Source organism: Equus asinus, chromosome 27 (assembly GCF_041296235.1).
Source record: "Equus asinus isolate D_3611 breed Donkey chromosome 27, EquAss-T2T_v2, whole genome shotgun sequence".
NCBI classification, from domain to species: Eukaryota; Metazoa; Chordata; class Mammalia; order Perissodactyla; family Equidae; genus Equus; species Equus asinus.
In genome coordinates this window covers 8695727-8716061 of record NC_091816.1, presented here as the reverse complement: position 1 = coordinate 8716061, position 20335 = coordinate 8695727, and the positions used below count along the sequence as shown (strand labels likewise).

General features: G+C 38.9%; 1 protein-coding gene across 8 annotated transcripts in view; it reads left to right on the top strand.

Annotated features, from left to right (window-relative positions):
• The window catches only part of UNC5D (unc-5 netrin receptor D), a 503297-nt gene that overhangs the window by 306388 nt on the left and 176574 nt on the right, over positions 1–20335 (top strand). For all 8 annotated transcript variants that reach the window (XM_070499928.1, XM_070499923.1, XM_070499924.1 and 5 more), the window contains exon 4: positions 11877–11980. In XM_070499928.1, the coding sequence (XP_070356029.1) occupies positions 11877–11980 (104 nt within the window). The remainder of the gene's footprint in view (positions 1–11876; positions 11981–20335) is intronic.

Here is a 20335-nt window from a genome sequence, read left to right as displayed (position 1 = left end):
TTTGATGGAATCTGAATGAATTGTTTTGTATCCTTGTAAACAAGAAGGCCAAATATAATGGAATGCACTGAGCTGGGAATAGCTCAATAGAGAGTGCCCAAAGCATTTTGTGACACTGCAGCTGTTTCTACCCACCATAATGCGTCCCTACTGCTGGATACTGCCTTCGCAACACCACTGTGGCCTGACAAACTATGCTACTTGTTGTGAAAGGGATAATGACACACAGTGCTAGTTATAAAATGATTTATAGATAACAGCAATTTAACAGCAGAGGAATTGCTAAGCACAGGGGATCTAACAAAGCCCCAAAGTCATTGTGTGGCCCTGCAAAACAGCCTTGAGGAGTCTGCGTGACAGGATCCCCGGCATCAGCCAAATGACTTGTCTTCCCAATAAACTGAGCCTGCTCATTGCCTGGCTCTAAGGTGAGGTCAGGGGGAACATGGAGAGGCCATGTGATTCAACTCTGGCCAGAAGTGTTCCTCTCTCACTATTGCTGCAGGATTTACTCAGCAGGAGTTAAGGTTACAAGGTTCAGAAATAGTAGGAAAGAGAAATCTACATGTGGACTTGTGCTTTAGTGCCTATTGCCCTTCAAGGGGACGTGGTGAAATCATAGCTAGAAGATCCACAGCAAAGACATGAAAGATAGGAGCAGCCTGGCATTAGTATGGATCAGTGGGTCAAGAAATATGCAGAATTCATAGATCTAAGCAAGGCAGAGCGGTTAAGCCAGGCTGGTAAGAAAACCATATATAATGTGGCAAATATGAGGATACTATCACCGAGGAAAAAAATTGACCAGACAGGAAGCCTTTTACATGCTTCCATCAGGAACTGGTGTCAGTAGCTGACTTCTCGGGCCATAACCCTCTAAGACTGTGGAAGATTGAGGCAGAACCAAATGCGGGGCACCAGGCCTTGACTTTCGTTTTGCTGGCATCCATCTGTTCTGCATTTGAACCAGCCCTTTCATTACAACAAATGATCTGTGTTTGGCTAAGTTACAAATTCCTTTTATGTATGACAAATGTGGTTTGTTGTTCCTTCAGAAGAATATGGGTGGGGAAGATTCGAAGCTGATTTGAATACCAGTGTAGTTGGACACTAATGGGACATTGTGCCATCTTCCTGCAATCTTAACAAATGACTATGACTATTAAAAAAAAATGACTATGATTTTTCACTGGCTGATTTGGTTTGAATGAGTAAATTATTTTTATTTCATTGCATTAACTGCCAGAGCATTGAATGAGCCGATAACTCCCTAGTGTTGCTGAGCTGCAAAGAACTATTATTCGGAATTGAATTTTTATTGATTTTTCTTGTGCTACAATGACTTTTCTAACATAGTAGCATGAAAGAAAAATGAGAAAAAGGCCAAATAGGGCATGGGGTGAGGAAAAGGAGGCTGCTGCTTCCCATGGCCTAGACCCAGATGGACTACTTCTTGGCAGGTACTGCTGAGTCTGGATGGTCCTGCTGCTGATAATATGATTTACAGGTTGGCCAAGTACCTGGCTTCATCACCTTTTCCTCCTCTTCCCTTCTGCTGTCTTTGTTTCCAGTCATTTTGGGCCTCATTGGCAGTCTGCTGCAGAACTGAACAGGTGATGGGGTGAAGAAAGAGCACAAGTAGACAGGGTGATGCTCCAAATTGATCTGATGTTTGTTAGTATCATTCAAACACACACCCGTACACACACACACGATGAGATTGATGAGATGAGAATGAATGTGTTACTTTAACATCATCGTGGTGCATTTATCTATTCATCTTTTTCTTTTCCTACTCATCTTAACTACTGGAGACTTAGTTGTATATTAGTTTACAATGAACAGTTAGATAAGTCGAAATGGAACTTCATTCATTCATTCATTCATTCAACAAATATTTATTAATAAGTGACTACTGTATACCCTTCCATGTACTAGAGGCAAGACGATGAACAAAACAGATAAAATAGTTTGTCCTCATGAGCACAGATTCCATGACTAAAATCAAATTAAAAAGAATATTTTAGAATTCATTAAAGATTGAAAAATATAGTCCCTCTTCCTGCCTTCTTTAATAGATGTTGTAGGAGTGAAAACTAGTACAATAAAAAGAAACAAAATCTACTTCTTCCCTGGCTTCTGATTCGGTTTGCTCTAGTTTAGAGAATATTGATAACTCATAGGAAAGGGGTGTTTTTAGACATTAATTTTTCTAGCTATAAAATTAATCAACGCCCATCACAGAAATTTTGGAAAACACAGAAAGAGATGGATAAGATAATTAATATACCCATAATCGTCCAGTAGGAAATCTTTGAAATGTTGAGTGATTCCTCTTTGTGGCTTTTCCTATAACATATGCGGTAATCTCGTACCAGTTGCTATTTTAAAATTTTAACATCTTCAATCTTGACGTGTATGTATGCAGTTTGGTTCAGTTCCCTCATACAAAATAATGTCAAAATTATTATTTTTCTTCTTCCCATAGACCATGTGAGCATGATTATAAGTGAGATCAGAAGGTGGACATTTATACTCCACCCTCTCAATATACATGAATAGAAGACCAAGTCTAATAAAAGAGTGTCCTTATGTGATATGGTAACTCATGGAAAGAGCAGTAGCTAGGCCAGCATTTTGCAGAGACTTGCAAGAGAGAAACAAGACAGCATATATATATGCAAAAAAAAGAAAAAGTTTTAAGCCAGTAAAAGCCTGAGTGAAACAGTAAATGAGGTACAGATAGTGTGTATTATGTAGGCCTGTGAGATGCTCTGCCTCTGCTTGCCGGCAACTTTCTCTGAGAAACTTTCCGGAATACTAGATTAAGGTAGGTCCCACAGTGAGGCATTTTTACAGAACTTCCTGCTTTTCTGTCTCCTCACTCGTCCATATACCTCTTAGTTCCTTGTTTCATGCCTGTCCTCTCTGCAGGAGCATATGCAGTGGGAGGGCTGGAATGTCTATGTTAAGTTCAGTGAGGCACCTGCCCTGCCTGGCACAGTGTCCAGCCCATGGTCAACAGCGTGAGCTAACGGAGGCTCTTGTACATTTACTGAAAACCTGAAGACAAATTAAGAGAAGGACTGCCTACCAAAACAAGTTTTTAATGCAAATGTGCCTGCTGTTTTTTGGAAGTAGATACGGTCTATAAAAATATAATTACTACGTTGGAGGAGGCCACTTCTTACATATTAAAAAATATATACAAGATAGAGACCATTCCCTACATACTATTTTATCTTATAAAGCAATTTATTTGAGCATTTACTTGCAATTTTAAATCTTCTTTGAGCTTTTCTAATGTTTGCATAGTATTCTATTATATGAATGCACAAAAAGATATTAACGATTCTTATATTATTAAATATATATATATATATTTTTTTAAACATTGGCACCTGAGCTAACAACTGTTGCCAATCTTCTTTTTTTTTTTCTGCTTTTTCTCCCCAAATCCTCCCAGTACATAGTTGTATATTTTAGTTGTGGGTCCTTCTAGTTGTGGCATGTCGGACTCTGCCTCAGCTTGGCCTAGTGAGTGGTGCCATGTCTGTGCCCAGGATCCCAACCGAGCGAAACCCTAGGCCATGGAAGCGGAGCGCAGGAACTGAACCACTCAGCCACGCAGCCAGCCCCGTTAAATATTTAGATTGTTAGCAACTGTTCAGCATTATAAACGATGATTTAAGCAATATCACTATGCTACATTTTTCTATGTAGTTCTCTAGTAATTTCCTTAGAAAATTTTAGAAGTGGAATTATTAAATCATATCAATGAACTCTTTTTTATAATAGCTTTATTGAGATATAATATTTGCAATTAACTCACCTGTTAAAGTGTACAATTCATTAGTTTTTAGTATGTTCTGAGTGGTGCAACCATCACCAGAATCAATTTCAGAACACTTTCATCACACCAAAAAATAAAACCATGCCCAGTATCACTAGTGCTCTTTCCCCCCACCACCTGCAGCCCTAGGCAATCACTAATCAACTTTCTGACTTTGGATTTCCCTATTCTGGACATTTCGTATAAATGGAATCATACAATATGTGGTCCTTTGTCTCTGGCTTCTTTCACTGAGCATACTGTTTTCAAGATTCAGCAATGTCGTAGCATCTACTTCATTTCTTTTTATTAACAAATAATATCCCATTGTATGGATATACAGTTGGCCTTTTGTATCTGTAGGTTCTGTATCCATGGATTCAACCAATCATTGATCAAAAGGCCTACTGATGGTTGCCTCTGTACTGAACATGTACAGACTTTCTTTTCATGTCATTATTCCCTAAACAATCCAGTATAACTATTTAGACAGCATTTACATTGCATGAGGTATTATAAGTGGTCTAGAGATGACAAAGTATAGAGGAGGATGTGTGTAGGTTATATGCAAATACTACCCCATTTTATATACTGCACTTGAGCATCTGTGGATTTTGGTATCTGCAGGGGACATAGCGGGGCTGGAGATCCTGAAACCAATCTCCATGGATACTGTGGAAAGACCGTACCACATAATGTTCATTGATTCATTAGATAATAAATGTATAATTGAACTTTTAAAGTAGTTGTGATATATATTATAGCTTGCTCTTTGCAATTACCCATTTTCACTTCTTCTAGCCATGTTTAAGAACACCTAGTTCTCTATAATCTTTCTAACACTGTAAATTATTGTTTAAAACAAGCAAACAAGACAAAGCCTGTTTGGAAGAGTAAAGAGACATATTGATGCTTCTTAAATTGACATTTCTTTAATAATTTGTGATAGTGGCCCTTCTAAATATCTTTATTAGCCATTTGTTTCTCTTCTTTTATAAATTCTATTTAATGTCCCTTTGCCTTTTTTTTTTTTAAGGATATTTACCCTTCTCACTTTGTTTAAAAAGTTTTCCTTATATATTAAGGCTCTTATGCCTCTGCCTATAATTTTGCTGATAATGTTTTAGATAGAAACAATTTTTAATTTTGACTAAAGAATATCTACAAGTCATTTCCTTAAGTGTTTTTCTTTTAATTTTAGGTTTATAAAGGTCTTCCCCTTCCTAAGAGCCAACAAGTATTTCATTCCGGCTGTGATTTTGTGTAGAAAATGTTTTTCTTAAGATGAAATTTATTTTGATATAAAGTAAGACATAGATCTAACTTTATTTTTTTTGCCAAAAGGGCATCCCAATGCCTTTCCCACTTAATTTATATATCACTTTTATCATATACTAACTGATTCTTTTTAAGTGCCTTTTAAAATTGCTCTAGTTCTGTAATTAATTTGTATATCTGATTTATGACAAAACCACCCTTTTTTAATCATTGTGGCTTTATCATAGGATTTAGTAATATATGTGACCTTAATTAAAGTGTAGTATGCACCTAGTGCTCTTAAAAGGATTTTACACTTATTACTATTTAATCCTCACAAAAACTATATGTAACAGGAATTATCATCCTCATTTTGTAGATCAAGAAATTGAGGCAAAGAGAGATAAAGACACTAATTGAGTCAAGGTGCTGGCAAGTGGCAGACCCAGAATTCAAACAGATACTCAGGCTCCAGCTCCAACCTTTTTCAACTGTATGCAATACTGCCTAGTGGAGTTCTGGAACATACGACCTGGCAGTTTAAATACTTATCGTTAGTTATCTTGCATGTTTACGATATACTCTTTCCAAAGTTTTGGGATTACATGAATATTTTTAGCTTTATTATACAAACTATTTAGATTTAAAAATTTTAAGTTGTTTCTATTGCCCACTGCCGGATTTTTTTAAAACCACAACTCCAAAGACTTAATTCATGACTTTGAATGTCTTCCCGTTAGTTAATTTTTTTAACACTTAAGTATGTGGCTCATTATCATCATCATGTCTGAGACTATATTATTGTTAGTTTGCTTGTGAATAACAATTTGTTTGGAAATAGAAAATCAGTACCTATGCTTGCTTTTTTAGAAACTTTAAGGTGTATAAGGTGATGATTTGATATATGTTTATATTATGAAACAATTACAAGTTTAGTTAACATATCTATTACCTCATAAAGTTACCTTTTTTCTTATAATGAGAACACTCAAAATTTACTCTGTTAGTAACTTTCAAGTATATAATACACTGTTGTTAACTATAGCCACCATGCTGTATGTTAGGTCCCCAGAACTTACTCAACTTATACCTGGAGGTTTGTAACCTTTGACCATCACCTTCCATTTCCCTCACTCTCCAGACCCTGACAACCATCAATCTGTTTCTGTGAGTTTAACGTTTTTGGATTCCACATATAAGTGAGATCGTACAATATTTGTCTTTGTCTAACTTATTTCACTTACTATAAGGTCCTCAAGGTCCATCTATGTTGTTACATATGGCAGGAATTACTTATTTTTAAAGCTGAATTATATTCCATTGTGTATATACACCACATCTTCTTTATCCATTTATCCATCAGTGGACACTTAGGTTGTTTCCATGTATGTGTGAGTGATGCTGCAATGAACATAGAGGTGGAGATATCTCTTCAAGATACTGATTTTATTTCCTTTGGCTATATTTCCAGAAGTAGGATTACTGGATAATATGGTAGTTCTATTTTTAATTTGTTGAGGAACCTCTATAGTATTTTCCATAGTGGATGTTCCAGTTACATTCCCACCAATAATGCACAAGGCTTCCCTTTTCTCTACATCCTGACCAACACTTGTTATCTCTTGTCTTTTTGATAATAGCCATTTTAACAAGTATGAGGTGATATCTCATTATGGTTTTGATTTGCCTTTCTCTGATGATTAGTGATGTTAGCATCTTTTTATGTACCCTTTAGACATTCTTCTTAGGAAAATATCTATTTAGGTCCTTTGCCCATTTTTTAATCAGATTGTTTGTTTTTTTGCTATTGAGTTGTATGTGTTCCTTATATATTTTGGATATAAACCCCTTGTAGGATATATGATTTGCAAGTATATTTGCCTATTCCACAGGTTACCTTTTCATTTTGTCAATTGTTTCCTTTGCTGCTCAAAAAATTTTTAATTTGATGTAGTGTCACTTGTGTATTGTTGCTTTTTTTTGCTTGCGCTGTTGGTGTCACATCCAAAAAATTGTTTCCAGGACCAATATCAAGAAATCTTTTTCCTTTGTTTTTTTCTAGGAGTTTTATAGTTTCAGGTCTTACATTTAAGTCTTTAGTCCATTTCAAGTTAATTTTTGTGAGTGGTGTAAGGTAGGGTTCCAATTTTATTCTTTTGCATGTGAATATGTCCAGATTTCTCACTTATTGAAGAGAACATATTTTCCCCACTGAGTATTCTTGGCTCCCTTGTCAAATATTCGTTAACCATATATGCAGGAGTTTATTTCTGGGCTCTTGATTCTGTCTCATTGATCTATGTGTCTGTTTTTATGTCAGTACCACGTTGTTTTGATTCCTATAGCTTTGTAGTATAGTTTGAAATCAGGAAGTGTGATGCCTCCAGCTTTGTTCTTCTTTCTCAAGATTGCTTTCACTCTTTGGAGTCTTCTGTGGTTCCATATGAATTTTAGGATTTTTCTTTTATTTTTCCGTGAAAAATGCCATTGGAATTTTTATAGAGATTGCATTGAACTATAGATGGCTTTGGGTACTACAGGCATTTTTAAAGTATTAATTCTTCCAATCCCTGAATTTTTTAGTTGCTTATGCTTATTTACCACAAAGATACTTGGAAAATCATTATTTTTACAATTTTCTTAATTCTGTTAAAATTCAAAATTTCAACTATGACGTATCTAGGATCTTTTTTTCTTTTTAAAACTATTTTGCCTTGTATCCAATGAGCTCTTTTGCAAACTCAAGTCTTTTTTCAGCTCAGAGAAGAATTATTATCACTGTTAAATTGATTTTCATTTATTTTCTTTCAGCTTCTTGTTTTCTTCTAAAATCTTTATTATATTTAAGATTGTATTTCTCTATCTCAACATTATCTTTTGTTATTTCTTTCATCCTTTTCCTGGCAAATTCATTATTATTTTATCATTGTCCTCTTAGCTCTTATTTCACGTGTATTCGTTAAGGTCTTGTCGTGTTTCGGATGTTCAATAGGCACTGGGAATGTAAGGGTGAACATTTCAGACATAAAGCCCACCCTATGAGAACTGATGGTCTAGTGAGGAAAACAGACATGGAGTCAGCAATTGTAAGAGCCCTATAGAGGAAATTCCTTAAACTGGGTTTTGTTGGTTACCCAACTATTGTCTCTCATCTCTAGAACCACTGATCTATAATTTGTGAAGATGGGGCCGGAGCTCCTTTGCCAGATCCTGGCTCCCCTGTAAGGTTCTTCCAGTAGGGGGCACCACAGGAGACTGGATGGTGGAAGAGGGAGAATGGCTGCTTCTTCCTGGTTATTTTCTGTCCCTGTCAGCATCTCCCCAGCAAAATTTCTTCATCTTGGACGTGGCAGTTGGTTCTTGTTTCGGGCTTATTTTTTTCAAATACTTTCAGAACCAGCTTCTTTATGCCCCCAGATAATGCCAGCACCAGTCTGGCAGGCAGTTCTTCTTCGGAGGTCTGGGTCTTGACTTTTTGGGTCCCTCTTCTAAGTTCCTGAGGTGCCAGCACCAACGCCCAGTGCCCTCTCCGGACATTAAGTCCTCTCTAAGCTGCGATGTTCTGTAACCCAGTTCTGTTCTCTTCCTTTTGTCCCTCCATCCCCCATCCCTAGTGTGGGTCTTGCTTCTAGAAGTTTCCCTTTTGCCTTTTTAGGTCTTCCAATTCTTTACATTAATACTTTCTGCTGAAACAACGGGTGTGCTTTCTGTTTCCCTATCTCGATCCTGACTGATACACGTTTTTTCTGTTTCACTAGTTCAGTTTTCTGCAGTATTTAGTATGCTGTTTACCATCTCCATGATATATATTATTTCGAATTCAGTAGTTATGTTTTTTTTTCCCTCCTGCATAGTGGCAGTTTTCTTGATCTCAGATGTTATCCTATTTATAACTCCCTACTCTATGTTCTCAGTTGCTATTTTTTTTTGACTTTAAAGAACTTAAATTAGAAGTTATCTAAAAATGCTTCTTGTTTCTTGTCTTAAAGAAAGCCATTTAATTTCAGTTCTATGGTTTGTCTCCTTCATTTGTTGTAGAATTCTTTTTATGCAGCTGGGGATGTTTTCCCTACTATTAGAAGTTGCATAGGTTCCTATCCGAATCTTTCAAGCCTTGGAATTAACATAGGTGATAAAAGTATTTAGTTTGCCAATTCAGAAACTGAATAGGTTGGATGACCTATGGTGAGAATCACAGGAAGCATTTACCTCTGTGTCTAACAGTTTATTTCCATAATTTTTAGTATATTCAGTAGCTAGCTGGAATTTGTCTGGTATGTTTGCCCTCCTTGGGAGTCCAAAATGCCAGCAGCATTAGACATACTCCAGGACTCAGTGGTACTTGGATTTCTCACTTGATGTGATACCTGGTGTGGGGTCAGCTACCTGTTGTGAGTTGAATCCAGAAATATGACACCCCAGTTGTTCTTTGACTCCCCGCTCCACTGCTGTTAATCTTTGTATCTTCACCTTGAGGATGTGATTCTTGTTGGAACTCTTCTGATGATTTCAAATGTCAATTGGGAAGAGCAAGAGGTTGGGTGGATCCTTTCTTCAATCCTGGGTTTATGAGATATACTAGAAATTTCTCAAGGTTTCTTATTTGTGGACAATGTCCTTTCCTACATCCCAATGTTGATGCAGGGTTTTCCTTTTTATACACATATTTAATTATCTATTTCATGTAGCAGTTGAGAATGGGGAGGAAAAATGGCTTCATTCTAGCTGTCTTTTCATCTGCCGATGCAGTTAAGGTACTGGAGTGTGGAGCTAACTGTAAACTATACATTTTGTTACCTTTTCCATTTCTATTGAGCAAAGAAAGGAAATAGAAGCAGAAGATAAATAGAAATTCCATCATTAGCTTTCTGTGCTTCATCTGGGTGAACACAGATTATTTGGTGTTGTCACAACTGCAATAATCATCATGGAGCAGCACCGAGTGAGACTTCCTTTTGAAAACAAAGCAATCAAGGAAAAGGAAAAAATGGCAAACAAACCAAACAAAATTAGCCACAAAAACACAACCCTTTCCATTAGCCAACTGATGTCTCATGTCAGTCACTCACACTCTACAGTAGACTAATTTTGATACAGTCCCGATGAATAAATGAGTCCTATGGGAAAGGGAATTTTGACTCAAAGATCCCTTGTGGGAGAACAAAGGAGAATGTGTGATCAAATTGTGCAGGAAACCTGTTTTTTTCATTCTGGGGTTTACTCAAAGTTCCTTCACTTATAGTTTTGTCATCAGTTATGTGACCTTAACCACACTTGGAGTCAGAAATTCTGAGTCATAAAAACTGTGGCAATTATGGATCTCAAATAGAAGGAAGCTGGCTTTACAGTTTGGGGGACAACAGAGAAATGAGAAGATGGATCCTGCCGCCTGCCTGCAGTGCCAGTCCTTTGAAGCTCTTTTGTCTCATATATACTCCTGAAGATCTCTGAATATATAGCACTACTGACAAAAGACATCGGTTGCCTCTGGGAGGGAAAACATTAAGAGTAAAATTCGGAAGACAGTGAATACATGCATTGCTGTGCTTGTTATTCATCGAGGGTTTTTGACTTGCTAAAAGCAAGTTTAATGTATTTATACAATTTATAAAGAGGTAACTGATTCTGGAGCTCTGCTCTTTACAGGGAACATATTTCATGTTATTGTAAGCACTAAGGAAAATTAAATCAATAAATCCACAGCCTGTAATTTGAGATACTCAATTGAAGAAAAATACATTGTCAGGGAGGGAGGGGAAATCGTTTCCATTGAGGAAGACTTGTAAGACTGCCTTTGCTCTACTATCCCAGGCTTTCAAGTGACAGCAAGAATTAAGCCTGTGCTTTAAAATTATCAAAGTGTTATGACACCTCAAAAGAAGCAAAGACCAACTCCCACTTTTGTTATTGAAGCATGTGCTCAAGGGGAAAGCCATGCAAATGAAGCTCTTTCTCTCTGAACTATCCATGTGCCCTCTTCCCTGAGAAAGCTTTTCTGGGTAGCAGTCAGAGGCTGGATGTCAGGATGCGTGGTGAGTTTTTCCCCATCACTGGCATTGATGCTCTCTCTCTGTGACCACTGGCAAGCCAATTAACCTCTCCAAGTGTCCCCCTTCCCTCATGTGTAAAAGGTTAATAGTGCAGCTTGTTTGCAAAGTGCCTCAAGCCTTCCATGAAGGGCACTACACAGATACCCAGCATCGCTGCTTGACTGGAGGGCACTGTATTTTTTAATTACATGTTTGGTTGGACAGGTTATAGATTTTGCTGTGGTTGAATGTTGCCCCTTCTCCCTGGTCACAAATAAAAGACTAATAGGTAATCTCACACTATTATCATCTTCTAGAGCCCCCTAGAGGGTTAAGGAATGGCAGAGGTTACAGATTAATAATGCATTCTTTAGTTAATAAAAAAAAAGTCACATACATTTCAACTGCATAATAGCTGTGGATGGCAATTTATTAGGCCAAGTGTTTCATCAAATGCTAAGCAGCTAATGCTGGCAAAGACTCATGGAATGATGAGGTTTTTTTTCCTGCTACCACAGTAAATCTTTTATCCTTCACATCAATATAGAGCATTAGGAAAAGTTTTGTTAAAGTTTATTTCAAAAGTACTTGTGAATATTTGGGAAAATGATTCTCGTATTCTGGAACTCCTGAAACAAGTGACTTTTTTGTGTGTATCTCAGTTGTGACATTAAGCTCACTATTTTATTGTATTTTGAGCAAATGGGAATAATACCGGCCCTAGAGCAAAGTGTCATATATCTCACAATTCTTTGCAGATTTACGGAAAAACTTTGAACAAGATCCGCAGGGAAGGGAGGTTCCCATTGAAGGCATGATCGTGCTGCATTGCCGCCCCCCGGAGGGAGTCCCTGCTGCCGAGGTAAGACAGAGTCCTGGGAGGAGGCCTGTTCCCCAGAGGGAGGGCAGAGTCCTGTGTGGTCCAAATCAAGTAAAAGAGCCTGTGTCTGGCATTCTTGCTGCCTGGACCCAATTGCTAAAGATGATGAAGAAATTATGAAGGAAGTAAGTTGGAAGAGGAAATTGTCTCCTGTCTACCTGCTTATAGACCCAAAGCTCTTGCCTAGGCAACTTGGTAGGATTGGGTCTGTGTTCTTACTTTTGGTGACCTCAGATCATGCAAGTGGCATCCTCTGTGCACTCAGCCATTCCCCTTAGGCACTCTGATATGTGTGTTGGCTTATGAATGAATCTGAGCTCTAACAGGCAAAGTCATGTGAACAAGTGAGACAAGAGGTGACAGGAGGTGAGCCCCTAGTGCCAAGTTCACTGAGGTTGCACTTACTCATTTGTCATTTGCTTATGAAATGAACATTCATGGGGCATTTATTATGTTGTAGGCACTGTGCTGGCATGACGGATATAAAAAATGCTGAAGCCACAGGTCTCTGATGTGTTATCCTTCCTTCACAATGAGGAGTCTGGAATCCAGTCACTGTGGGTTTTGCTCCTTGCATGTTTTCTGGAACTTCTACTGTACTGTTAGAATATGAGTATCAGTAGCAACAGTCTATGGTAATAGGGAAGTCTTCCTACATCTCGCAGTCAATTAAAAGATGTTCGGAGAGAGTAGTAGTACAGTTATTCAGGCAGTATTGTGAAGAAAAAGCTAAGAAGTAAAGAAATGATTAGTGGAATGATAAGTTTATAAATGTGGGTCTGAGTTGAGCCATAGGTAGTCCAGTTGCGACTCTTCTCTGGGAAGTTATGTCCTAAGAGCTATGGTTTATTCACTGAGAATTAGAGATATAAAAAACAACAGGAGCCTTTGCCTCACATTGTAGCTAAAATTTCTGTGGGATTTTGTAATTGGAAGGACAAAGGAGTAGAGAAAATAAAGGGGAATGAAAAACACACACATTTGCATATTTAGACAGAAAGCATGCTGGGTGGACACTATTGAAAGCTCAAATGGTTCACAGCAATGAAGTAAACGGACTTGAAAATGAAGTGGAACGTTCCATGCATGATATGAAGTGATTAGAAAAGAAAATGCTTATTTTTAGATTTTCATTTAATGTGAAACATAAAGATATTTGATCTTCTTTTGCCACCTTCTTGTTCCTTCCAGAGCATGCCCTAGTTTCCCGGATGGAGTGACAGGTGCAGGGCATTAAGTGCACAGGTGAACATGTCAATCTTGCTTAGGACCCCCCACGCGCTCCTGGGAGTATCAGCAGTTCGCTACAGTCACTACCCATCGCTCAAAGTCCCAATTTACAAATGTTTCATGCATAAAAATGTCTCGCCTAGGTCATGCTGGCTATATGTGCAGCCTGGCTTCCTTCCAAGCCTGTACTGGGTCACTGCCGTCAACGTCGGCAGCTATGAGAGGAATGAGCAGAAGGGAAGGTCGTGTTGTTATTAGCTATCTTCCCATGGGAACCTATCATTCTCTAGCTGTCTAGTAATCAATTTTTACAGCTGGAAGAGAACTTAGAGATTTATCTGGCATAGCCTTTGTATTTTAGAGACGAGAAAACTGATGATCAGATCAATGACCTAACCAAAGGTCTTGCAGCCACGTAAAGGATAATTCTCTTCAAAATCTTCCAAAAGCTCCCCAGAGGACTCAAGGTAAAAGTCTGTGTTTTTTGGTACCTTACATGGCCCAACAGAATCTCAGCTGCTGTTACCTCTGACCTCATCTTCTGCTGCTCTGCATCTGACCCCCCATAGCCACACTGGCCTCCTCACTCTTCCTCAGGTGCACCAGCCATGCTTCTGCCTCAGGGCCTTTGCACATGATGGTCCTTCTGCTAGAATACTCTTTCCCAGCTATTACATTGCTTCATCCCTTTCTTAGGGCTGCTCAGTGAGGCCTGCTCTGGACACTCTGTTGAAAATGTCACTTTCACACTCTATACATATACTTTCAAGCCTCTTTCTCTGCTTTGTATTTTTCTCTTAGCTTTATCACAAACATACTGTATTTATTGTGTTTATTTTCCATCTACTCTACTGGAATTTAAGTTACATGAGGAGACTTTTTGCTTATTTTTTTCATTTCTGTATCCCCAGAACATAAACAGTGCTTCTCACATCCAGGTGCTCAATAAATATTTGTTAAATATGAATGACAACTAGTTTCCTGCATGTATTGATGAATATTTGAGGTTAAACCAGGCAAAACTGTGAAATCCATTAGACTTGTGGTTGTTTTTTGGTTTTCTCCTATTCTGGATACTAAAAAGTGAGTACCATCTGCTCTCGAAGACATAAATTTAAACAAGGAGAGACCAAAAGAGAGAATGATAAAGGTTGTGCAGTCTGGTGAGATAATAGCCAAAGAGGAAAATACGCCTTGGTGTGTAAATGCATCCATGAGTGTTCACACATGCGTGCATACACACACCCATACCTACACCCCACCCCCAAATACACACAAACACATCCACCCATGCACTGAAGCTTCTTCTTAGAGATTGCAGGGGATTTATGAATTACAAGGACTCCTTGGCCCTTCAGGGCCGTTGCTTGTGGAGCGGATTCCTGTGGGAGAATGGGCCAGGGCCAGCCTCTAGGAAGTAAGCAGCGTTGCCATCTGTTCAACTACTTATGAAAGGCTGAACTTGAGTTGAAGCTTGGAAGCAGCTCTTTGCACATCCCTGCATATTTCTTGCCCCAACACCCTATTCTTGAAGCAAATGAGTTCTGCCTATTGGCTCAATCCATTTTCTACCTTCATTTGTTTCTGACAGTGCTTTTCAGCTGTACCCACAGGAGCAGAACAGCATGTGACACAAACCAATGTCAGTGACAGAATATTTGGGAGGGTTGTTGAACAGGGGAGGAGGGAATACATTACAGACATATCAGAAAGAATCTTTTCTTTTCTGGTACCAGCCTTCCTGCCAAATTTCCAAACTGTGGGCATTCACTTTCTCTATTAGTTTCCTAGGGCTGCTGTGAGAATTACTTCAAACTGGGTAGCTTAAAACAACAAAAATGTCTTCTCTCACAGTTCAGGAGGCTAGATGTCTGAAATAAGGTATAGGCAGAATTCGTTCTTCTCACGGGGCTCTGGAACAGAATCTGTTCCATGCTTCTCTCTCAGCTTCTGGTGATTTCTGACAGTCTTTCCTGTCCCTTGGCTTGTAGACACATCACTCCAGTCACTGCCTCTGTCTTTGCGTGGTATTCTCCTCTCTGTGTTGTGTGTCTGAATTTCTTCTTCTTATAAGGATGAGTCATGGGGTTAAGGCTGACCCTAATCTACTGCAGCCTCATGTTAATATTCTGGCTCACAGTAGGTCTGCAAAGACCCTATTTCCAAATAAGGCCACGTGCACAGGTTCCGTGGACATAAAATTTAGAGGGGAGCCACAATTCAACTCAGTACACTTCCCATTCTTCCTTTGACATCATATCACTCTTTTATTTTAGTCATGTATATGTTATTAGAAATAAATTTCAGAGCCGCCTGTCTGAAATTAAATAGAGGACCATTCCATAGAGCTGTTGGGGCTGTAGGATAGTTTAAAACAGAAATTGTGAGCTGAGGAGGGGAGAAAGCTTTGTTTTCTGCATTTTGTTTTGTAGATGGAGGTGGAGAGTATTTCAGCTACATTGTGCCTTAACGGGCGATTGTGGGGCCCTGACCAGCATTTATAGCAACATCTTCATGCAAGAAAGCATCTCAGTTCCAACACTGGAGTTATTTTGGAAGTTCACTTATTTATGGATTGGATACTACCTATATCTGTGTCCTGACATTTACAGCTCTTTTAGTTTCAGCAACAGCTAACACAGTAATTATCACCACCCACATGTGCTTTTGTTGAGGGAAGCCAGAATGAGAGAAAAAAGCTGAGAAAGAGAAGGGCAGAGATAGGGAAGAAAAATGAAAATGTTCATACCCTCCCACAGTCGGGGGTTCCCGGGGTGGAGATGTCTGCCAATGGCTGTCAGGTGGGCTTCAGATCTTGAAGAGTGTATGTTTGTGCTTATTGACTTCACAGTCCTGTGAGGATCCTACCGTTGACTCTTCAGTATGGCAGTAATTGAGAACTCCGCTTGGAAATTGATCAGTTACGTAATTGTCAGTGAGAAATATTATCGGTTATCTTCCCTGATCAGGCCATGTTTCACACTCTCTAATGTACCACTTGGTTTCCCTCCTACCCACCTCTTCTCAGGCCCTTGGGGTCATCACTGGAAGGACTTGTGGCTGGCAGGGCCACTGGTACATCAGCTGGTTTTGTCCTGCAGTGGCATAGGGGGTCTTCTCTGTGGCACATTGAAAGGCACCTTGGGGGAAAGTCTAAGTCTTCTTTTCACAAGACTGTATGTATAATTGTCTTCTCTCTGCAAGATAGAGCTTTCTTGGTAACTAACTCATCTACATAACCAGAGAAAGTGGTTTGTATAATAAGAATAGAAAGAACTGCCATTTATGGAATGTCCCCATGTGCCAGGCACTGTTAAGTGGTTTTTCTATGTTATTTCATTTAAATTTCCAAGGACTGCTATGAGATGCTAGAAAGCTGTCAGTGTTTTCCTGTCCATCTTACTGGAACTTGTCCATGCTCTCAGATCACTAGGAAGCCAATCTAACCTTAAACCTCAGATCTTTCCTTTGTCTAACAGTTTTTGTTTGGATTTAGTGAGACTGTGGGTTTAGTTAGTTTCCCCAAGCATTTCTTAAGCTTGGGAGCCCCTAGGCCCGAGATAGCATATCTGCTTGCTATGCTGCCTGCCGTTCTAACCTTAGAAGTAGACTTTTATGGATTAAAATCTCTTTTAGCTGATATGCTAATCCTGAATCTGCTATAAATTTTGTGTTTCTTTGTTTAAAATAGATAATCTGGTGATAAAACTAAGAACAGAGCACTGAGAGAATAAGCTTTGGGAGCTGAGGAAGACAAGGAGCCCGAGGCCAGACATCCATGGAGCCTCTGTCCTCCCAAGGGCCCAAAGCTTGGTTTTGATGCTGTCCTACGAGATAGGAGGATACTGGGTGTCTAAAGTTACAGGGAGGAGACAATGGTAGAGAAGAAAAGCAGACATATAAAAGGAGAAGTAAGAGGACCAAGGGTAATCTGTACCCTCATTAAATTTTTCTTACATTTGGCCATGGCCCTGACATCTCAGAGTCAAGAAGCGTCCCAGACTTAGTCTGATAGGTGCGTACTGATGTCTTGTGGCAAGGTTCTTTCTCCTGGTATACATCAGTGGGATAGGGAGATGGAAAAAACAGAACTGAGGATTGTTAGTGTGGTACAACAGAGGAAAAGTATGAACTTTGGAGTCAAAGAGATCCAGGGTCAAACCCTGACTAGCATTTCCTAACGTTATGACCTATCACAATTTACTAACCACCTGAACTCAGACTCTTCATCTGAAAATGGGAACAATACTCCCCTTATAGAATTTCTCTGATGCAAAGAAGAAGAAAAACCCCCAAGAAAATATAAAAATATTTAGCACAGTTTCTAATACTAAATAAATAGTCGAGATTATTGTGGTTTCTCTTCTTCCTTCTCCTCTTAGTCTTTTCTAAAGTTTCATGACCTTTGATTTTCAGAAAAAAATGTAGGGCTCCATTATGGTTGGGGAACCAGATTAAAACTGAAAACTCTTATAATATCTAACACATTTTTAGCCCCATGGAAAAGGGGAGTGCTGCTAAGACCATCCTTCCTCACCTCGCCCATGAGCTCTGCCTCTGCTGCCTGTGCCTTCTGTTCTTGCCTTTCAAGTTCATCAAAGGACAAAGACACTTACCAAAAAGCTTCCTGCTTCCCTCCTTGTAATCGATCACATGGAGGAAATAAATGGCGACTGACAGGAGCTGGTGACTATCAATGTTTGTTCCCATTACTTACCCCATTGAAGAGTCTTATGAATGGTATTATTGTTAGTAAAAACACTTTTCGAAAGATAGTATATAAACTTGGAAATTCACACCAGACTCATTTAGACACTGGTTTGGATGAAATAATAGGACACACACTTTTTCCAAAATACCTGAAATACGGATGGATGATAATTCAAGCTTTTCTAAACCCCATGAGCTCATCCTTTAGCTGGATGTATTAGAACGTATCTGTCACTACAGTTACTTTTAACCTTAACCCTGGGCAGTTGTAACTAAAGATAACAACTTTAGTGTTTGACACTTGTTGTTCAGCTAAAACCAATTTACTCTTTTCAAAACAATTCATTAGCCCACACTGCACTTTTTTATACTCCCCAATTAAATGGAAAATCTATCTTTCATAAAAGTTAGAAATTATGTCCAATGAAAATCCGACATTTTAATGGTTTTCCACAGATTAAAATTGTAGAGTTCTCAATAAACCCTGATTTACTGATGTTGGCTGTAAAATGGTTATTGCTGTTAATAAAGCCTGTAAATCTTAACAGGTTATATTTGCCTTGGTCAATAAAACTTGCCATAAAGTCTTAGTGTCTAAGGCTAATTCTGCTCACATCGAGGTAAACAGCCTACTCAAAATAATTCAAAGTCTTTGAGAATTAGGCCCCAAAGCTAAGAAACTGATAGATTCTAGCCTTGAGTCACTGCATGCCAGGCACTTTTCTTGTTTTTATCTCGCCAAGGAGTCAAGACAGTGCTGGAATTAGAAAAGTCAAGAAGGTCAAGGGCTTTAGTCAATGCATTGTGGGTAAGGAGAAGGTTCCCTTCTTTCTGCTGGATGCGAAATCAGTTTTGTCATTGACTGATCACTGGGTTGGAATACTTGTATAACCAGGAGAGGTTCCAGGAGTGGAATGAAAGAATGTATTTTCTGTTTCATAAAGTATGCCAGAGTCATACAAGTGTTGGAAGCCAAATTATTTGTTGGGTGTTGGGGGCAGGTTAGGAGAAGGAGGTCATTCCCCTTCCAGTTGCCCACACAGAAATCAAAGCTTTCTTAAGAAACTCTATTAATCTTGGGAGACTTGGTGGACATTTGTTATGTTTCTAATGTTTGGGCAACTTCTTTTTAAGTCTTACCTTCCTAAGGTAAAAGCCAAGAAACTGGCATTTTTCATCTTCTTTGTGGTTAGGCCCCACTAGTCAGGAGTTCTTGCACAAGATGGGGTGGAAAAGTGAGCAATGTAAGGTGGTAATTGTGTGGGAATCCTTCTCTGGAGAGGGTGGTGGTGGAGATGTCCAGCTCCAATGGGCAGCTAGAGGAACTGGCATCTCTCCCAGGTCTCATGGTTGTAAGCCAAGCCATGTTTGTTGAACTGCAAGGGTGTTGCCAAATGACCGTCGCTTTCCTTACAGTGTCATTGAGCGGTTTTCCTGGCTATGTGGCAGCCTGGCCTGACTCTCTGGCCCTCCTGGATGTTCTGGGCAGTACTGTATTCTTTCCTGCATAAAGAAGCCAGAGCAGAGTTTGATGTTTGCAATCAAGACTTCTGACCATTACTGTGCACATGTCCTGTCTTACTTATCTTGAGGATACCTTTGAACAGTATCTGCAAATGGCCATTGGAACAAAGAAAATCACTAGGAGTTAAAGGCCATTTGTGGGATGTTTTCTTTTTCTTTATCTGTAAAATAAGGAAGGGCACTAGAAAGTTCCTAAGGCCCCTTTCATGTCTGTTTCTGATGTATAAACAGTAGAATCTCCACACTATCTATGACATGTTTTAGTAATTCTGCCCAGAATGGTGCCAGACAGTTTTCAAATTGGAAACCCTTTGCCCTTCTCCCCTGTGAGGGTATTCTAAATGAAAGACTCATTTGTTGCAAATGTGTTCATTGGCATAAAACCCAGGAGAGAATCTTATGACTTTGCACTGTTTAATACAAGAATCACTAGACTATTGTGTTTAACCTCAATCAAACAGACTATGAAATGAAGATTTTATTTAAAAAATAAGACTCTTAATAATTCTCTAGAGAAATGTTAAGTGAAGAGCCCAACTTCTGAAGCAATGGACCTCAGGTATAAATAATTAATCTAATTTGGTGCAGCCAAAGCAGAGAGACTGTCTAATAGTGCAGATAAACTTTGCTTTGAGGAGACTGACAATGAGGACCCTTGCAGAAAGCCACATTTGATTACAATATATAATAGTGCAATAGAAACCTAATGGACTCTTAGGAAAAGAGAATGTTGAATTGGTTAAATACTAGTAATTAAGTGCCAGTAAATTACTTCTCTAAAAAGACTCCTGCAAAAAAAAATTTTACTATCGTAAGAGAGATGGGAAAATGAAGTTAACATAAATTGTTTAAAAAGTGAGTATCTGCAGCCCC